This window comes from Falco rusticolus, chromosome 1 (assembly GCF_015220075.1).
Source record: "Falco rusticolus isolate bFalRus1 chromosome 1, bFalRus1.pri, whole genome shotgun sequence".
NCBI lineage: Eukaryota > Metazoa > Chordata > Aves > Falconiformes > Falconidae > Falco > Falco rusticolus.
The window spans coordinates 69,715,436-69,736,993 of NC_051187.1; the positions used below are offsets into that span (position 1 = coordinate 69,715,436).

Genomic DNA, 21,558 nt, shown 5'->3' on the forward strand with positions numbered 1-21,558 from the left:
TAATTACAGTTTTAACCTATACTTTTCTGTGGTTTTATGGACAGGACAAGAGACTAAATATTTAATATTGTATTAACATATTCAATATAATATTGGGATATTTTTAAAAGCATCACATACACTCATTTATTGCTAATTGCTTTTAACACAGTAAAAGGTGGTGGTGGTGATGGTGTGTCAAACACAAAAAGCATCCATTAACAGAGCAAGTATGAAGTTCACTGAAGGCAAAAAGGATGCCTGAGCTTACACTATAAATTAATTCAAATGCCTGGGCTTATAAAGAAAAAAGCAAGACAGAATTACATGTCCATAACATTGATTTGAACCCCTTGCTTTCATGATAACAGCCAAATCTTTAAAATCTTATTAGAAGATCATTCTAGCGTTACACAAACTCTGCAGTGCTGCTTCTAAATATTTCTGGTAAGTGTTCTATAAGGAGAGTGAATATCTAATGAGAAATAATATATATAATCAGACTAGATAGTTTAATCAGAAGAAACAGACAAGCTTTCAAATGTCATATTCATTTTTACACATCACTAAATGCTTCATAAACATTAATTAAACTTTTTTCTTCACCTGTGGTGTTCACTGCTTATGAAACACATTTTTAAACAGCTGAGGGACAGCTCACTGTACACTGGAAAATTATGCAGCAAATAAATTGCGTTGCCCATATCTTTTTAGCCTGGTTTCTTTAAAGAAAGTTGTTGGTGTCAGCTGGCTTGGGTATTTGCATTTGCTGCGTTTTGCATAGCCGTCAGTGGAAACTTTTATCAAACAGTTGATAGTGTCTTCTGATTACTGTAGGCTCACCAGCTTCCCACACGATAGGTTATTCACAGGATGCAACAGTCTAAGGGAAATTGCCCCATGACTTTCAAGATAAATAGTCTAAAAGACTTACGAGTCAGGCCTCTTCCTCTTCCAACTAAGAGCTAGTTTTGGTCTTACCGTTCTGACATCTGACATTCTGCCTTCTCTTATTAGTGCAAGATTTGCTAAACTGTGTACCTTTGTAGAGAAAATAATTAATTTTCATTGTGTAGTAAGGTTGCTTAATGTTTTGAGTGCTAGGATGCATACTCTTAGCACACTTGGCTGAAACGCTGGTCACAGGCATTGGCAAAAAGTCCCACAGGACACCAGAAAGGACATCATATTTATTCCAGGCTGGATTGGGACGTTAGGACCAACAAGTCAAAACCGCCATTTTTGAGATATTTAATATATTCTGCTACTCACACAAGATATATTGGATTGATTTCTTTCTAAATGTACACTGTGTGTGATGACGCATCCAATGAATTCTTCTCAGAATTATCAACCACTTGGCACATAAGTGTAAAGCGCATCTTGTTAGTACTTTAAGCCTGGGTTAATGCATATGTTATATTAACGGCTGCAACAGAAACAGGAAAATCAATATTATTTCAAAGAACTGAACGTAGTGTGTCTCCTTTAATAAACCTCACAATAAGAAGCAGCTTGTCATGCAAGTATGGGTTTGTATTTGGCTGGAATGATCTAAAATTATTTCAGTACTGAAGGGGGCCGTTCTCTACCTCCTGTCCCTGATGATGTTCTCATCCCCTTCATTGCACTGGTTAGAGCTTGTACGGGGTGGTGTGATCAGTCAGATCGGTACTGATCTGGCTGCAAAGGTCTCTCTTTTTTTTTTTTCTTTTTTTTTTTTCTTTTTTAATTTTGCTGATTTAGTGAGCCGATTAACTCATCACATGGCCTCATAATTGCTAAGGCATTGTAAGGGAGACAGTGGCAACAAATAGTTAGGGTTGCAGGAAAGCTCTGCTGTCTGGTGGCTGCAAATTCAGCCTTGATGATTTGCTAGTTATCTCACAGCAAGACAGGGCTAATAGTGGAGCTAAGCACATATGGTAGTCCTGAATTCTGTAAGTTTTGTGAACAAACAAACTGGAACAGTGCAAATATGGAAAATGTTCTTGTTCACAGATCACACCATCCAGTCTGTTTTCTGCTGCTGCTGCTGCTGCACAGTGCAAAAAAGGTATGTGAAATGCTTAAGCTTTTCAGCGATTAGGATGATCAAAATATTGACACGTAAAGGACTTCTCAAATTCCCTTTTCAGTAGAACTGTTAATTATACAGAAGTTTCAAGACACTCCACCCTGCATATCCCCAATGAAGGCAGGCATATATATATATACAAATGTTTTAATGTGAGTATTTATAGATATGTATTCACACAAATACTTCACGTTTTTCAAAATCAGAGCAACCAGAACAAAAATGAACCTGGACCATGATACTGGCCTGGTGAACCAGTACTCAGCCTCACAACCAGATGTTTCCTATGCATCTGCTTGGAAGTGCAGGGTAAGTAACATTTTGGCAGGTGAAAAGAGAGAATTGAGGTGGTGTGCCACACAGCGGCTCAGTACCAGAACAAGCAGAGGAGTAACTAACTCTTGAGTGTGTAAGGTTCTTTGTTGCATCAAAATGATAGAGTGCAGGTATCCAAATATTCATACCAGGTCACAGCAAGGTTTCCCAAACTCGCTGTTGTGGATGAGGTGGTTCCTTCTCCCAGTTTTGGGTTTGTATGATGGGGATGGGAAGGGTGGGACTGCCCTGTTGGGCAGCTGCAAGCTCACCTTGTCCAGCTGGCATGTGCAACGTCCACCTCACTTTTACTAGATCTAAGCTAAATTCATCTGAGTTTTCAAAGTATAACTAAATGCAAAGGTAGAACCTAACCTGATGCAGAAGAAAATTATTATGTTCCTGCCAATTTGCTAAGAAAATCTGCAGCACCTTCCATGTTAATTCTCCAGACAAATGACCGAGTTTTCAGACATTGTACTCCACTAATTTCAATGCTGCTCTGCTTTTACACCGGCTGAGGAGTCGTCCCAGTATTCATACCATGTAGAAGTCACCCCAATTAAGTAGGTGGCTTTTTTATTATACACTGTGTTTTCCATTGTCATTTTGACTTCTACACAAAACTACTCAAGTATAAGTCTCACTGTTTTACAAGTGATGAGGTGATAGTGCTTTACAAGGGGAAGCAATGACCATGATGGAGCTCCTCAGTTACTGAAATGGCATAACAGCAGAGGAATTAAGCAAGCCATAGTAGGGAGAAAAGACTAACTACGAAAGACACTTTTTTTCCCCCACTAGAGTGAGAGGCATTTGCAGTTAAAGGACAAGCCGTTACCTTCTCTACCTGCTGAGGCCTTGGAAGACTACACAGAAAAACCCAGAGTTATTGCACTCTATGACTTTTTTGCTAGAGGACCCTTGGATTTACCACTCAAGAAGTCAGAAGAATACATTATCCTTGAACAGTATGATCCCCACTGGTGGAAGGCAAGAGACCAACATGGGTAAGAGCAGGGGCATATCTTTCAATTTCCCTTTAAAGAAACAAAAACCCCCAAAACAACCCCTGTGAAAGCAGGCAGCTAGAATGAGACAGGTGTGACAATTTAGGGTCAGGTTTGAAATGTGCATGTTTTTGTACAAGGCACATGGATTGGCCCGGCAGACTCTCAGCAGAGTCTGGCACCGCAGAAATGGGTGGGGAATCTAGAATCTGTTGGGAATTCAGAGTCAAGTCCTAGATTCAATAATTTCCTGAGCAACATCAAGGTGTTTGAGGACCATGTGAATCACCAGGCTCTGAGCCATGTGCAAATCCAGCTTTCCATATTTCAGGTGCTTTACAATGCATTGTATATGTGTAAATGCTTCATAAAGACCATAGAGATTGTGAAGACATGTGCCTGAAAATCCCTGATCCAAAATTCCTGGACATTTTAGAGAGCTAGATAACTTCAGTTAGGATCCTCTCCATGTTTATGTTTGTTTCATGTCGTTCCCCTTTCTCCTTTGCATTTTCTTCAGTGTATCCTGTACTCTGATGTTGGGAATGGTTTTGTTATACAATAACTGTCTCCTTTTCATTCAGATTTCTCCTTTAAATACTTTAAAATGCTTTTTCTCAACTCATATTTGTGGTGAGAGTACACTGATTATTATTTTGTATATACATGCAAGCACTTTATTCTTCTTCATATAAAAGCCTTCTGTAGGCCAGAAATTAAGAGGGTGGCCTCTGATTCATAAGAAATACAATTTTTTTTCTAAATTTTCTTTTTATTTGACTTGAAAATTTTCATTAACATGCTGGTTTCAGCACTGTATAAATAGTATCTCAGCTAACTTTTTCATTTCAGTAGCCATCCACAGTCGTGGGGCAGAAAGATTGTGCCTGGGATGAAAGGACTCAGATTTCTATTCAATTCCCATGTTGGGATTCAGTATCTAATGTTACAGCCTGTAGCAGAAGGAACCTTTAAAATTCAACAAAAGGGAGAGGTGTATCAATGCTATTAATATTTTACATCATACTATAACTTTATCCCCAACATGTTGTTTCAGGAATGAAGGTCTAATTCCCAGCAACTATGTTACTGAGAACAAGAAAAGTGATTTAGAAAACTACGAGTAAGTACACTGAAAATTTTAATTATGCTTTCTTTTCTAAAAATGCATTGCAGAAATACGTTTTAGTGCTTGATCCTTCAATCTTTATTAGACATGAACAGATATTTATCAAAAGCTCTCTTTTTTATTACAAAACATTGCTCTTAGAATGAATTAACCATTTTGATTTGGAACTATTAGCTCAGAGTGTAACGTGAAGTTACAAACACTGAGCACTTCAACAACATTCATTTGCATAAATCATGCCAGAATCCAGATGCTTCCTATTTCTGTAGGCTTACTACATAATGTTTCTATATTCTGATCTCTCCCTGCTGTGAACAGGTAATTAATTACTAGAAGCTAATTCCAATTACTTCAACTTGATTTACTGGAGAGAAGAGCAAAATTCTGCAAAATTCTAGAGAAGATAGGCTTGAAACAGTGTCTGGGACTATAAATTTAATTGCAGTTTGGTGTAATTGTTTCCTGGGCTTTCTTTTGTCTGAGGTCATATTTAATCACAGTGAATGTCATACTTGCAATGGTCTAATAAATTAATTCCAAATTAAGATATGTTTATATACAACAATAGTTTTATTCAGGTTTTTGGACTGGTAATATGCAACTGTTAAGATGGATTACTTCTGTGAAACAGAGCAAGCATTGGTTTTTACTGGCTGAAATTAAAGGATAGGTTATCTCCTTGTTGCAGGTGGTACTGCAAAAACGTGAACAGAAGCCAGGCAGAACTTCTCTTGCGCCAGAAGGTAACTCAGCTTACACATAGAACTAAGGGTATCTAGAAAGATCTATCAGTAGAGGCATCAAGAGCATTACCACAGTCAAAATCCAAATCTGTTTGGTATGCAGGAAGAGAGAAAGCACTTTAAAATAAAAATGTTTTCTGGGGTAAGTATACAGTGCCGACTATCCACACTTCACAGAGTTTTAAGTTGTAGCCCCAGCAAATCTATGTAGATTTTCCGTATTAGATAAATTGAATTACGTGTGGTTTACTGTGCTGGTCTCTTGTATGGAATCTTGAAGTCTGAAACTCATGTAGTAAGTGAATTAGCAAGGGTAGCAGAGCTTAACAAAACCTCTGTGTCTTCCTTACGTATAGAGCAAACAATCCATATTGCTTTCTATCCCCTGTCAGTTACCAAAGCATCTAACTCAGTTAAACTTATTAGGTCTTTGCTCAAGGACCTACACAGGGCTTGGACACAACAGACCAGAGAAGAACACCTCAGACAGAGCTGTTTTACAGTACTTTTTCCTAATGATTTGTACCATTTGATTTTTTAATAAAATATTTTCACTACTTCACGCTGAAGAATATAATTCACCTAACTTATTTAACTCCAAAAAAATGCCTGGCACTTAATATTTTCTTTCCCTTGGTTAATTTTGCTCTGCTATGTACCTGGCTATCAACTCCCATTCTCCACTCCTTCATCCTCCCAAATAGTCCTAGGTATTCCACAGAATTTGGTAATCAGCTGCAAGTCCTGTCTCAAGGGAGGATTATTTAGACGCAAAAGCAGAAGATAACTCTACTTGGATATCTTTTCAGTGCAAAGAAGGTGCATTTGTTGTCAGAGATTCCAGCCAACAGGGACTTCTTACACTGTCCATGTATTCACAGGCTAAAGGGTGAGTTGCTCTGAATGGTAAGGGTTTGAATCACGAGGTGATGGAATAGCTTCCCCCAGACTCCTCAGAATAAGTGGGTGAGTTGGACATGCAGTGAGCAAGAGCAGGGAACCACTGGGGTGCAGTTCGTGCAGAGTTACACCTTGTGCGCAGGAAAGGTGATGGTGGGCAGGCGTCTGGGAGTCACAGCGCAAATGTCCTGCCAAGACAAGATTAACTGCACAAATTGAAATCTTCCAATAGTCTGCTGTGAAAGTTGTACGTTCCACCCATGTAATGCAGGCAATCAGACCATACATTCACATCTTCTTGCCTCTCTTTCTGTATGAAGTGCCATGGCTCCCACACCATGCTGCTGTAGCCTTCGGCTGCCACACCCAGCTGTGTCCCTTCTCCGCAGGCTCTGCGCACTGTAAATTCATCCCAGACTCTGCTGTCCGCAAACTTCTGTTTTTCTTCTGAAATCACCTCACCTCCTCGCTGTACAGTCCTACTTCTTTTGCTGGAGCACTGCCATAGGACTTGCTTTTCCCCCACATCAAGAGCAATCACCTACAGCACTGAGCTACCCCATCTCAAGCTGCCTTACGCCCCCCTCCATCAGCCCCCCTCCATCCTCCTGCATCAGCAGTATCTGCTTTTCTTCTCTCCCTCTTAGAGCAAGCCAGAGGGGAAAGGAGCCAGGTGAAGGTACTGCTGCTACCATCACCCTCTGCCTCCCTCCCTCCTCTCCTTGGAAATACGCGGCAAGCCCTCCCCACCACCCTCCGCTGGGCACAGGCTCACGGCTGCTGTAGGGTACCAACCCCCAGCAGCCACCTCCAGCCTGACATGCAAGCTTAACTTCTTCACTTTGAGTCTCACAGGGCAGATGGGCAGCAAATTATACAGAAAGAAAGACAGATAATGTGGAAAAATACAGAAAAGCCAATGTGTTAGAAAAGCTCCAATGAGCTTTTGGAGAAGCAGAACATGAACTTTAATATTCACACTCTGTATGAATATGGTTTTAACTTTTTTAGGGGTACTCAGGTAATGAAGAGCATTTTAATTTTAAAAGCTTAGATTCAAATAAGTGCTAATTAGGAGGAACATCTGTTAAACTCTACAGCTATTTCTTACAGATGCAACAATACAGGGGTAAAGACTTGTGCAATAAAAAACTTTGTGCAGTATCTCCCAAAGCTGTGAGAGAGATCCATTTGAGGAGTCTTTTTTTTTTCTCCCCCCCCCCCCCCCCCCCCCCCCCCCAGTATCGCAGCCACACAGTTCGGAATTGTACCCCAAGTTTTCTTTCCAAGTGAAATTTAATCAGATTTATAGTATAAAGTATTTTCACTGAAAATTATAATCCTTTGTTGATTTCAGAAGTCATAATGGAGATATTCGACATTATCACATTAAGAAAAACCACTTGGGACAATATTATGTAGCAGAAAAATATCTCTTTTCATCTGTTCCTGAACTCATTGAGTATCATCAACACAATGCTGCAGGTAATGCATGCAAGCTGATAAGGTTTTACAGCTGATGAGCTGATGCTCCTCAGGACTTTGAATGACTGGAAATCACTCTTCCTCTAATACTTTCCTTATAAAAAAAGACACACTTTTTCTGTTGCTAATGACTTTAAATATGCCATTATCCTTTCTGCCAAAATCATAGCTGTAGTGTGCATATACCATGGGGGAAGTGAAACTACCATACTCATCTATACGTATTAAATCAATTTTACAAAGCTAGAAGCCCAATGTATTTACCTGTTCTGTATTCTCTTGGTTCATATTTAACTGAATGGGCTTGTATGAATTTTGATTGTCATTCTTTCCTTATCTTGCATGCATGCAATTTAATGAAAGCAGGAGCTACACTGTGCATTAGCAGGCAGCATTCTACAGATTTTGACAATTTAGCTCATCCCCAAAACAATCAAAATCAGAATTAGGGAGCACAAGGACTCTCTAACACTGGTTTGCAGCCTACCAGCATTAGCTACCTCTAATTGTTGGCTGATGGCAGCCTTTCATAATTTTTAGCATTAAAAAATACCCTTCGCCTTGGTTCTGCCCATCATTTTAATACAATACAAAATGTTTTTACCCTGAATGAGTGAAGGTGCGAAAACACACAGAGACTCCTTGCACTAGGGAGGAGGGAAGATATGGGAATAGACAGAGCCTTTTGCTGGAGGGAGGAGGATTGTAGGAAACACATGAAGCAGAAAAGGATCTGAAAGTAACAGTGGGAATAATGAATGGATGCAGGGAGTCCTTGGTGAGGGCTGTACCCATTGGTACTGTTGGCTCTTTAATTCAAAGAAAATGTATGACAGACACAAAAATGTTTCTTGCAATGTGAAACAATCCTAAGAAATCATGCTGGCAGAGACCACTTAGGTGGCTGATATAGTATTGTAGTACTCACTCATTTAAGACCACTAACATAATACAAATAAGCAAGAGTATCACTTTTGTTTGTATGAAAGTATAGATACTTTTGTAGTCAGGGCTATAGCGAATAGTCTTCCTCCATTTCTTCTCAGTGTAGTGTTTTATCCCAACAAGCTGTAGGCAAAAGTAACCCGAAGAAATAAGAATTGTACATCAGATTCCAAATATTTTTGTTTGAGAAGAGGTACGATACAGCATACTTTAAAATGGAGTAATTGGTCAACAGAAAATTGTTCCTTTGTCCCCTACAGGTCTTATCACTCGTCTCCGACATCCAGTTGGGTCAGCTGGATGTTCTTCACCAGCAACAGCAGGATTGAGTTATGGTAAATTTTTTATCTTCTTTTGGTGGAGATTTAGGTATCTACCTAGGCAAGAATTTAGGTCATATTCACCCAGCTAATGAGTTCTATCTGTGAAATTTCCTGTTAATAAGAAACACATAAGCAGCCACACATTCACCAAAAACAGACGCTCATTTCCTTGTAAGGTGTCAGTACCAAATGAGACACCTGACTCAAGTCTTTCCGTTCAGCAACTGCTGTGCTTCTGTTACAACCACCAGTGCATTTCAGAGCTATCTGGACTTTTCTAAGCAGGCCTAGGACTCAAATATACATTTAGTAGCTTGTCAGTGGCTATTTTATTTATTTAAATGCTTAGGAAATTGAAATGAATGTTATTTATGGGGAAGACTTTCTTTGTCGTCAGTTCTGCAAGTTTTAGAAATAAGAATGAAATCTTATATAGTATTATAGAAAACAAGAAATAAATGTCAGTTTTGTGTATGTAGATCAGGAATTTCATACCATCTGGCTGATAATAGGAACCTCCAAAACTTAGTATCTTTCATGTTCCCATGAATCTCAAGGCTTGATATTTCTGAAGGGTAGGACTGTTGTAGTTACTACAATAGAGGCAGCCAGTAATTATTTCTGCAGTATACTACCTATCCAGAACTGGTTCAGAGTCAAAATCATAATATGTGATAATGCCAAAAAAGTTCTCTTATGTAATCGAAGTTAAACAGTTGCCTTATCTTCAAGCTTCAGATATTCCTACATTAAGCAATTTAAACACTAATAACGTTTTACAAGCTGTAAAACAACATTCACATCTAAACGTACAGGAGCATGTGGAAATTTTCAAATATTTAAAACTCTTGCTACAGCTGATGAACAATTGTGATGTTTTGTTGCATGCATTAACTGCAAATAGCAAGGCATGTTTCCTGAAGCATGGTTCAGGAAAGCTGATCTGACTATTGTAACATATTGGGTTGCTTTTATAGAGGAGTGGGAATTAAATCCATCTGAACTGACGTTCATGAAGGAACTCGGGCGTGGGCAGTTTGGAGTTGTTCAGCTTGGTAAATGGAAAGCAACCATCAAGGTTGCCATCAAAACAATCAATGAAGGTGCAATGTCTGAAGATGATTTCATCGAGGAGGCCAAAGTGATGATGTAAGTACAAAAGCTATTAAATCTGGCATTGACATTGAGATGGCAAAGAAATAAATACAACCTGATTCCATTTAAAACAAACAGACAAAGCAGTTTGATAGGAATAGGTGGATGTGCAGGACAGAAAGGCTGATGTAAAGGTCTGAATCAGACTGACACAGATGCTCGCTGTGCCCATTGCCAGACTTCCTTGAGAGCACGCGCTGCTTTGTGCTGTGGAGCTCAATGGGGAGTAAATGTGCTGATAAATAAATGTGCTCCTACAACTATTCTCTCATGCATAATTCAGTGCCTCTAGGAGCACTGGCAAGGCTCATACCTAACTAAAGCCTTTGAGAAACTATATTACCATTTCTGCTAATTTTGCAAATTAGGGAAGTATCCAGGCCAGAGCAGGACAGAAGAACCCCTGCAGGGTCATGCCCCCTGCCTGAAAGCCAGGCATAACTAGACCTTTCCATTTCACATCATCCAGATCAAGCTTCACATCCACTGCATTTACATAACTGATGAACAGTTAAAAATTCAAAGAGTGAACTTTTTGGAGGAAACTGTAGGCAGAAATGTGTTCGATAGTGGGGCAGCTCTGCGGCCAGTTGAACTGAATACTGTTCATCAAATACTGAAAGTATTTTTCAAAGCCATCGTGAGACTCAAAGGTCTAGTTACCTGCTGCAGGCAACTGCTGGCCTGTCTCAAATGCTGTTTTAAACAGGAAACTCTCCCACCCAAAGCTGGTCCAGCTTTATGGGGTGTGCACACGTCACAGGCCTCTCTACGTTGTTACTGAATTCATGGAGAATGGCTGCCTGCTCAATTACCTTCGGCAACGGCGAGGGAAACTTGGCAGAGACATGCTGCTGAGCGTGTGCCAGGATGTGTGCGAAGGGATGGAATACCTGGAAAGAAATGGCTTTATTCACCGTGATTTAGTAAGTATAGTAGGTTTTCTGAGGTTCTTGACAAATATTGGCAGTATAGAATATGTCACTGCATTTTATGGGATGCTAATATGTCCTGTAAGACTTCAGCCCTGCAGGATCTAATAAGCCAACAATGTTTTCCCGGCTGTAAAACAAAACTTTAATCTGTTCTTTTGTTCATGGACAGCTGGAAAAACTACTTGAGAGAAGTTTTTCCAGCTGGAAGCACCACTTGAACTGAGATATTAGCATGCAGCAGGCTGGGGTTAGGACATCCCAGTACAAGAGTATTATGCAGTGATGACAACACAGCCAAAGCCACAGTAATACAAAAGGTCAACAACAATGAGGAATTTTTTTTTTAACATTTTTTTTCTATCTACATTCTTCTGTCCCTATTGCCTTATCTTGATTCTGGGATATATGAGTGGCTTTTCTGCCCTACCCCTCATAGACAAGGTACCATAGGAGAGAGGCTTGTTTCCTTACTCTCTGCTTTTTTTTCAATGCTCATATTTGGATGCAGAGAGGAAATCTTCCTGATCTCCTCCCTAGCTGCCTGAAGAAATGTACCCTCTTGAAAATTTCCAAGAAGTTCCTGATTGCTGTAATGCAAAAGTCACCAAACATTTTTGAAAATTCACATTGAGTGTCCTAATGCTAGTGTTTAGGAAAATATCTGCCTGGATAACTAGACTCTGCAGCCTAAAATTTCTTTCATCATGCAGGAATATGTAAAAATATTGCAACTCATACTACAAGCATTTAGGCTGATAACATGCTGTGTATGTGTGACTACACAATAGTGAAATATGTTCACTGACTCAGAGCCAGAAATTCACTTACATTTTTGAGCAAGACACTCATCTCCTTTTAGAATATAAACAGTATGAGCTGAAACAAAAATAACCAGCTGTTGCATTTTTCTTAAAAGTTTTAGCACAGACTTCAGATATGTTTCGTTTTCTCCAGGCTGCAAGAAACTGTTTAGTCAATGCAGAGCACATCGTTAAAGTATCCGACTTTGGCATGGCAAGGTACAAGGCCACTGATTCCGGTTTTGTGAGTACCTACTCTGCCAGCTGCAGCACGACCTCGAGCTAACCTCCTTGCTTGCTTTGCTGGTTTGGGGAATCCCACTGAGGTCACTTTTTGAATTCTGATAAAAACTAACATTGTTTAATTGTTGTACCATGAAATGGATGCCATGTCCTCTTCTTGCTATTGGTGAGTGGAAGACAGGTAAACAAAGCGTCACATAAACTTTCAGAAGTGTCTGTGGACCAAGAAATACCCAGGGTGCCCAGGGCTCCCAGAAGGTTGAAGAAACAAGTTCCCCAACTTTTCTGAGCAGTGGGGTGGTTGGAAGGTGCCTGGGGACAGATGTGGCCGTGGGTGCTAACCTTTCGAGGTGGCAGGGGCTGAGGCGGTGAGGCGGGGAGCGTGCCATGGTGGGTGGGCAGGAAGCGTGGTGTGCAGCCGCTCTAGCAGGGAAGTGGTTTTTCTGCTTCATGAGAGGACCAGCCAGAATGGGGAAAGAGGACACGATGAACTCTGACAAGCACAGGGCAGAGAAAGCTCTGCCCTCGCAGGCTTCCCCCAAAGGGTCTGCCTCCTGGTTTGGTATGCTCAGCTATAACATCCCCAGCAGGGCTGTCTCAATCCTTCCTTCCTTCCTTCCCTCCACTTGCAAGCCCAGTACAAAGCTCTCCACTGCTGTGTTATAACTGGCTGTTTTTTCTCCTGGATGAGTAAACTGAATTGGCTCGCGTTGGAGGCAGATGACCTGCATGGCTCTGAGCAGGAGGTGGTGGTAACATTCACCTTGCGGCTGTGAGTCCTTAGATCAGCACAGCCATGCTGGTTACCTTTGCCTTTGGTTTTGCCTCCTGCTTCTAACCTAAGGATTACAACACCCTAGCAGTTCATAACTAAATACTTGTTTTTCAAAAGGCTGTCCTATGCTCTGGAAGTGCCCACTGGTTGCACTGCTCCCTAGAAGAGTAAGGGCAGTATCAGGGGTCTGGATGCATCCAAATGCACCAGAAAACACAGTAAGAGACCAAGAGGCTGTCAGGGTCTGGTTTGAGAATGATGGACCTGAATGGCTCACTGTTGCCAAAAAGTGGAGGCCGGTGGCTTGGCTCTAGGACAGGCACTTACTTTCCCAGGAAGGCTATGGAGCGGTGACGGGAACGCAATCTAGTTACTCAGAACTCACTCACCTGCCTCTCTTGGTTATTTTGTACTGTTATTTCAGATGGTTCTTATCCAATAACCTCTTATCTTACTGTGCCTGCACCAAAATAAGAAAGGGAGACACGATTTCTCTCAATGTGACGTCCTTTAAAAGATGCTAATGCATTATGCCTTCTGCGAGGACAAATGTTGCGTAGTGCACAGCTGTCATTGCTCAGGAACAGTAATACTAGGAAAATGTGCACACAGCTTGTATGTACGTGGCGGTCAGCCTAGTAGCCTTTTAAATGTTGTCCTATAAATGCCTGCATTGGGCACACAATTTCATCTCATCTGGGAGGTCAGCTCTGACAAGCTTGGGCAAAGAAAATGACTTTTCCAGTGCACCTGCAAGAGCTATTGCCTTGTATGTGATGACCATTTCTTTCTGTGTTGCTTCTCTAACAATGTGCTGGATATTACATCTGTGAAGCTGGGCAGTTATGGAATGTAGCCCCCCTACCAGTAGCGTTCAGGTACAATAGGTGGCTGAAAAGGTACACTCTTTTAAAAAGAGACAATATTTATTTATTGCTGCTGGTTTTCCTGCCCATAGTGAAGGAGTGTGTCCTATCAGTATATACCCAGAAGACAACAATAACAACCATCTTGTCAGCCTTGGATGGCAGTAAAATATTTTATTCCGACACACTTCCTGTGAACAGTTCAAATCATTAATTTGAAGAGAAATCTCTTTAAGTGGGTATCTGTGTGTATTTTATACTAAATTAGTTATACTGTTTTCGTGTTTCTAGACTAACACTGTATTTTTATGGCATTATAAACCATCTGTGGAAATGTCACTGGAACTGCTTGCCCTTTAAGTATCATTCAAATACATGCTGTTTCCTGTTCTTATTTAGGTATGTCATCGATGATGAATATATCAGCTCTTCAGGTGCCAAATTTCCAGTCAAATGGTCACCTCCTGAAGTCTTTCATTTCAAAAAATATAGCAGCAAATCAGATGTCTGGTCATTTGGTAAGCTGATTAGGTGAATGTGTAACATACCACGCTTTCCCAAAATGACAGATGTGATTTAAGAAAGTGTAACTTTTTACTCACGCTACCTACCTTAAACTTTAGTCTTTCCCATCTTTCAAATCTTGCCTACATTGGACAAGTGTGGTTTTCAGTAGAAAGACTCCGTGCCTAAAAATTAGATTTTGACTGAAATGTGCGTTCTTGGTAAGCTCCCATTAGCCAAATACACATTCATCTCAGTTTCATGGACCACTACTTTAGCTGACTTAAAAGAGAGCAGAATTATATTAGCTGAAAATGTTTGCGGTTGACTCTCTTCGTTCAGCTCAGGTTGCCCATGTTTTCATGCGTTTTTCAGTACACAAAAAAACAAGAGTGGGTTTTGTTCCTCTAATGTTGTTAAACAGCTTGTGGGTTTGGGGTTTTTGTTTTGTCCTAAATATTTTGGTTCACTTCTAGGTGTACTGATGTGGGAAGTTTTCACAGAAGGCAAAATGCCTTTTGAAAGTAAGTCAAATTCTGAAGTTGTCCGTGAGATTTCTCGGGGTAACCGACTTTATCGACCACATTTGGCATCACATACCGTGTACAAAGTCATGTACAGCTGCTGGCATGAGGTTTGTTGCCTCTTTTTTCCTGTGATATTACTTTATTATTAATATGTAAATCTAAATTATTAATTTGTGGATCTAAAAGCAATCTTAAAAAACTGAGGCATTAAATCCTTATTTCACACCTGTGGCATCCTCAGTATCTCTCACTATGCTTTTCACAAATCACGCCTAGGTTTACATCTCTGTTTCTTTCAACTGTTGCATCTAATAAATATAAAGCACATCATCTATATTGGACAAGGTCTAGAGCATCCCTGATTTTGAATATGCCACTATTGTCTCGCTTCTCTACTGTATCAAATACCTTTTTGACACCTCTGTCATGCGTGGCTTTCTCTAGCTCTGCTCTGAATGATAACCTTAACACATGCACATACAAAGTGGATATGCCCACTAGACATGGATTTTAAACCCCATTCTTGAAGTGTACATCAGTTACCTCTGTACATCACTGCAGCTCCTAGGCTGCACCCCTTTCACACTTGCCGCTCTGATTTAGCACTTGATGCTCTTTCTCCATCTCTCCAGCACCTATTTCTTTCTATATTGATAGCAAAACGTTGATTTCATCAACTTCTCCATCTGACTAACCCCTTCAGGTCCCTCCTTCTCTGGTGTCTACAGGAAACAAATCTTTAATTTTAAATAAAAGGTAGTTTCAGAAGAAGCTTGCATGCAATGCTTTCATGTAAGTAGCCAGGCCTACACTGCGGGTAGCTGGGAAACCTTGATGCTTCCATTGTCTCCTTTATCCTGCTTCTCCTTTCTTGCCAATCTTTTAACCCCATATGAAATTTTTAGATCCTGAGTAAAAAAAGCTTAAGAGACTGAAATCTCAACTGCATCTAGCTTGCTTGCTTACTGCAAACATCCATCAGGATGCCAGCCAGCAGATGGGGAAGAAGTTTTGTCTTCTGTCTGCCATCAGCTAGAAGTTGGTTCCTTACTGAGCTGTACTACATCAAATGATACAGCAGGGAAGATCCTTTTTCAGCAACCCAGGAAACATTCCAGAGTATCATGATTTCCTGAGAAGTAGGGCTTTCTAGTGACCTGTTGCAGGGGAGAAATCCTATAGGAATTCTGGTCCAGAATTAAAATAAAGAAATTTCCAGAACTCTTGGAAAAACGGCTGTGTTCATGCTGCTGGTGTCATGAAGAAGAGATTATTTTTTTCCCTCAAATTATAAACTTGATCTTTTCTTCTGTATTAATAAAATAAAATGTAATTTTAAAGTGGTAGCTCATATGTACTTATAACCACCTTCTGAAGTCAGGTACTATAATTTACCTATCTGCTAACATAAATTTATCCTCTGCTTTTCTTTTCAGAAACCTGAAGGACGTCCTGCTTTTGCAGAGTTAATAGAGACTCTCACAGATATAACAGAGATGGGATAACAAGAGAATTTACACCAATATATTTACTGAAAGGTTAGCATTAAGCATGTCAATAATGTAGCTGGTACAGAAAACCTCAGCCTTTTACAGCAGTCTCTATACTTAACTTGCAGTACCAGCATTCTCCATATAGAAGCAGCTGTTCGGGCTCGGCTAATTTTTACTCATTTGAGAAAGACAACTTGGGATATTGGTTCAGGACTGTCAAGGCTTTGTTTTCATGATTAGAGCAAAGAATATCCTGTCTGGAAAGAAGTAACAAAGCTTACTCACCTTATAGGCCTTTTTATTTATTATTTTGCTCAGAGCTAACACTAATCCCTGTAACAGTATTATTTATTTGGTACTTAATAGGACTTATGCACCGGGGAATACTGATTGGCAGCAGAAAACATGATGGAAGAACCTCTGATTAAGATCTAGCTAGATCATGTTTAAAGGCAAGCCCTTTTGCAGTGCAAAGCATCCGACACTGAAGAAATGGAGCAGGGTTCCAGAAGGGGCAGCAAGCTAAGTGACCGACTGCTGGAGCAGCGCCCACGTGTGTGCCTGTACCTACTGCTGTGGATAAAGGCAGGCAAAGGGAGCAAAGGCAGCAGTTAGCATTCAGCAGCTCCCAGGTCACATCAGAGCAGCTGGAAAGACTGAGCATCCCTGAAGCATTTTAAACCTGCATCGCAGGTCAAGGCGTCTTCTCTACCAATTCTGTATAAACAAAGAGTAAGGATTATTTTTTCTAAATGTCTCCCGCGGTTTTCCAGTATTGTCTCCCATTTCTCACCTGCTGCTGCCTACTCAAATGCCCGTGCTTGCCTTAGTCCTCCCTTTGCAAGTTAACGGGCAAGTTAAAGCTGGAACCCGACAGTAAAATGAAGTGTTTTGCATTAGTTTAGCTCAGATTGATCCTGTGATACCTGACATGGACAATGTCTATAACCCTACTTCTTACCTTATTGTTCACTTTAACTTTTAAATCTTAATTGTGGTCAATACAAATACGTTATAGAGAAGAAAAGGCGGATGAAGTTCTTGATTTTTTAATATAAAGTAGTCATTACATATGTGATTGCATTGTGAATTATATATAGGTAAATACATCACAATATTTAGTTTTATAGCACTTTGTAGACAAAATATGTAAAACACATTAGCTAAAGAATCATTGAGTTACACACAATTTAATTTTTTTATTTCCAAATATAAAAAATTACTGTAGCAATAAAATGCAATATACCAAACAACCCAAGTTTTGAATTTCCAGAATATGACGGCATCTCTTGGTCAAATCCAGTCCTGGCATTAATCATTCATCTTTACTGCAATAGTATTTTGATAGCTATCATCCCTTGGGAAAGGAAGTTGTTAGTCCTATTTTTTGAACATTTGGGAATACCTTCAAACACACTTCTAAGGTATTTCTGCTTCAAGTGAAGCAGGATATCCCTGTTGTTTCATATGATCTGCTAAAAGAATTGCTATCAACTGATGTCACTGTTTACTTCTGTAATTGACTTATTTATGAACATTCAGTTCCTTATCAGACCTATGATTAAATACAGATCTATATAACACAATACACACATCGAGCTCACCACAATTTATGCCCAGCCCACAGAATTACAAGGCTTTTCAGCAGATGATGTGCTACAAATGTGAAATTCAAACTGTCTCTGCAATATAAAAGTACGTGGGGGCTTTTAATAATGTATGAGGCATCTTTTTTAAAAGCTTTTGTAAAACTGGTTTTGCCACATTTATTTCTGCAAGTTAATATGTAATACACGATGGTACCATACAGTAAAAGCCAGCTCCATTAGGTTTATGTAACCAAAGTATCCTGCTCATGCCTGTTTCACTGAGTTGTCCCATGGTGAACACGCAGCCATCCTTGAAACATGTTGGTCTAATACGCAGAGCCAGGAACGCTTGCCTACCAGGCTTCAGCTTCTCAATATGGTCTTTCTGTAGGCTGTTTTGGGAAAATTACAAGTAGGCTGTTACTAACACTCTGACGCAGATAAATTTAACAGTTGCTATCATCAGGCTGACAGCAAATAAGTGAAAAAGCGCTACAACATACTTCAGTCAGTGAAACTAGTGCTTAATCAGCAAAAAGAAAGGTCTACAGGACAAAGGCCAGGTATCTACAGTGTGTTTACTTACCTGAGCAGCTACACCCATACATGAAAACTATAGGCCACCTTAGTCCTCGTGGTGCCTCTAAGCTCCAATCAGACTCTTGACTGTACTGAAACAGGCAAAAATGGAAGTGTTTGTATGGGTGAACAGTGCATGCCACCCATGTCACTGACCATAACGGAGCACATGTGGCCAGACAGTTGGCTGTTAGCTGGTTTTTTAAAACTTCTGTGTGATGAAAGAGAGACCTGGAAGAGCCATAAAGCTTAGGAAGCGACATAACACCCACACACAGGGCATGCCTGGTCAAAGGCTCTCTGAGCGCTGATGTTTCCTGATGAAAAGCTCAGCTGGTGTTCCCTGATCAAACAGAAGAAAACTTGTAGCAGGTCAGTACTATGGATGGGAGGAAAAAAGGCAGAATTCCCAGCTTCTGTGCACCAGCTGTGCTGCTTAGGCTGTATCTATGTTCTATAAAAGAGCCACACTGCTGACAAACTGGAATGTATCTTCAGAAAGTGAAGTGGCTTCCCTTGTTAAAAGTACTTCTGATGAGTAATGCAATCAGCTACTCATGTGTGCAGGTGTGGTGACATGTACCTGCAGTACCATTTGGTTTTCAGCCCAGCTTCCCCCCTGCCCTGTGAACAGGGTGACCCTGCAGACGCACAAGTGCACATCACCAGCGCCATGCACACAGCACCAGCCTGGCTCCCACTCAGCATGCCCATCCCATTGTGAACCACTTTAAAACCTGTCAGAAAGAAGTGAGCTACAGGAAACCCACTCTGCTAAAAGAATCAAGGGATCATTTAGGTTGGAAAAGACCTTTAAGATCACCAAGTCCAACTGTCAGCTGACAAGTCCACCACTAAACCGTGCCCCTAAGTATTTTTAAATACCCCCTGCCCAGGGATGATGACTCAGCTGCTTCCCTGGGCAGCCTGCTCCAATGCTTGACAATCCTTTTGGTGAAGAAATTTTTCCTAATATCCAGCCTAAACCTCCCTGGCACCACTTGAGGCTGTTTCCTCTCATCCTATCGCTTGTCACCTGGGAAAAGACACCGACACCCACCTCGCTACAACCTTCTTTCAGGTAGTATTTTCTAATACAGTGCCAATTCTGTTTTGCTGGAATTTAAACAGCAAGTGAATGGCATTTGCTAGAAGTATGTAATTCCCCATGTAGCTCCAGGACGCCATCGTGATGAGTAAAGAGGCTGAAGTTTTGAATCTGTACTCTGGGATGGAAATTCTTTATAGCGTGGCTGTTCTAGGTGTGGCTGGGAAGGCAGGTAAAGGAAGATGGTAGAACAGGTTTCTATAGAGACTAATACCTGTGTATTTCCTTCCAGTCTCCTTGCAGATTATTTAACCTATCCAAGCCTTCTTGACCTACCTACATTTAGTCAGTCAGTGTAGCTATGTAATGAATTTAATTGCTCATTAATTTGTCCTGAGGTATGGTAGTAATGACTAGTTGCCAAGATTTGTTTTGTATCAGCATGTAAAAGCCGTAATTTGGTTAGCAACGTATTGGCTCTGAGGTTTTCTATGTTCTAGTTCTTAACCATGTGCCCTACTTTCCAAAACACTTCAAATTACTTTAGATAATATTATTCATTTTGTTGTCCCCAAATCAGGGTTCATCACCTGGTGTGCAAAAGCTGATGAACCCACAGCTGAGATGTTTATTTCATGTCTGCACAGATGGGTGCTAGGTGGTAAATCCAAACTTAACGCTCCTTCTGGTTTTAGGACATTTATATACAGTTGAACAAACAGCAAATTGCTATACAACATGATTGGCTATAACTCATTTAAAAATATTATATACAGTACGCATGCTCCAGAGGTTGTGTGTGTGTGTGTGTGTACCTTTTCAAAGTTTCTGCTTCAAGGGGAGTTACTTTTACTATTATAATTACATTATAATGAGAGTAGGTTACTTGTGACTAGTTTGTCTCAGCCATTAGTGGGTCTGCAAATGTTTTTCTTACCCTGCTTCCACAACATTGACTCTACAGGGTCAATATGCCCGTGTTGTGCCTGTATTCCGCCAGCCTCATCAGTTCCTTGGATTATTTCACATTTCTCCTTTGGTCTTTTGTTAATTTCACTGCCTGGAAAACCTGACAACTCACTGAAATACTCTCCATCAAGACTGGCCATGAGAAAGAGATCCCTAACACATCAGCTTTGGCTTCTCTTCCCTAGTTTAGATGGAAAGGCATTTTCACTTACCCCTTATTTTTGTCCCTCAAAATCCCTGTCTTTTGACCACTAAGCATCAGCATTAAATTTTCCTTGCCGATGCTTTGTACAGAACAAATCTAGAAAAACTGGGTAATTCTGTAGAAGAAGTTAAAACATCCAGATCTCCCCATACTCTTCTCTCCAGTTCCATCATAACATTTCAGACCTTTTAGCTCAAGGTGAATATATAGTACTTTCACACTTGGTTTTTCTAGGGGAGTAGGAAATTTGCTTTCCTATCAGAAAAACTAGTAAAAGTCAAAGCTACTAAAAGGAGGCCGTGATCAGGTCAGATGCACATGAACTGCAGGGACATTAGTCAGACCTTCCTCATCTAGGATCCACTTACATGTACCTAGGACCAGCTGCTAAAATCGGGATTATTCTCTTTGGATCCATCAGATAGATAGTGTTTAAATACTTACCAGAAATATGAATTACACTCCTTTTTATCCTTTCTTTAAAAACCAGATCATTTAGTACATAATCCAGGAATAATTTATTACAAGAGCAATATTAGCATAATTTCACTAAAAATTAAAGTTATTCCAAATTAATAACTAAATATAAACATTTTAAAAAATAATGTCTCTTATAGCACAAGTTTTTTTATACAAAACATAATAATTTACTTCTTAAAATGATAGACTTCTTGTACACCATGAAAATAAGCATTAACTTGGTTTTCTGACATTGTAGGAAAATAACATTATTTTCCTAGAAGATGTTATTTATGTATAAAAGCAGATACATGAGTCCAGTAGGAAATACAGAATTTTTCCTGGTATATGTTAACTGACTGCCAGGAGTTGGTATAAAAAGATACCCTTCTCAAAGAAAGTATCTTAAAAAAACACCAACACACATCCATTCAAGAATTGGACTGGTTGCTTTTTTGTACAAATAACCCATTTGGTCACCCCACAGTGATGATTGTATAAGCAA

The 21,558-nt window shown here is 40.1% G+C and overlaps 1 protein-coding gene across 1 annotated transcript; it reads left to right on the plus strand.

Annotated features, from left to right (window-relative positions):
- The first annotated feature begins 1,915 nt into the window (after positions 1–1,915).
- On the plus strand, positions 1,916–19,236 carry TXK (TXK tyrosine kinase). Its single transcript, XM_037383678.1, has 15 exons — positions 1,916–2,035; positions 2,263–2,365; positions 3,176–3,381; positions 4,439–4,504; positions 5,199–5,253; positions 6,063–6,142; positions 7,511–7,638; positions 8,844–8,918; positions 9,884–10,055; positions 10,771–10,987; positions 11,951–12,015; positions 14,080–14,198; positions 14,661–14,818; positions 16,148–16,249; positions 16,571–19,236. Exons 1-14 carry the CDS (start codon positions 1,965–1,967, stop codon positions 16,214–16,216), a joined length of 1,584 nt encoding a protein of 527 aa, XP_037239575.1. The 5' UTR covers positions 1,916–1,964; the 3' UTR covers positions 16,217–16,249; positions 16,571–19,236.
- The last annotated feature ends 2,322 nt before the right edge of the window (positions 19,237–21,558 follow it).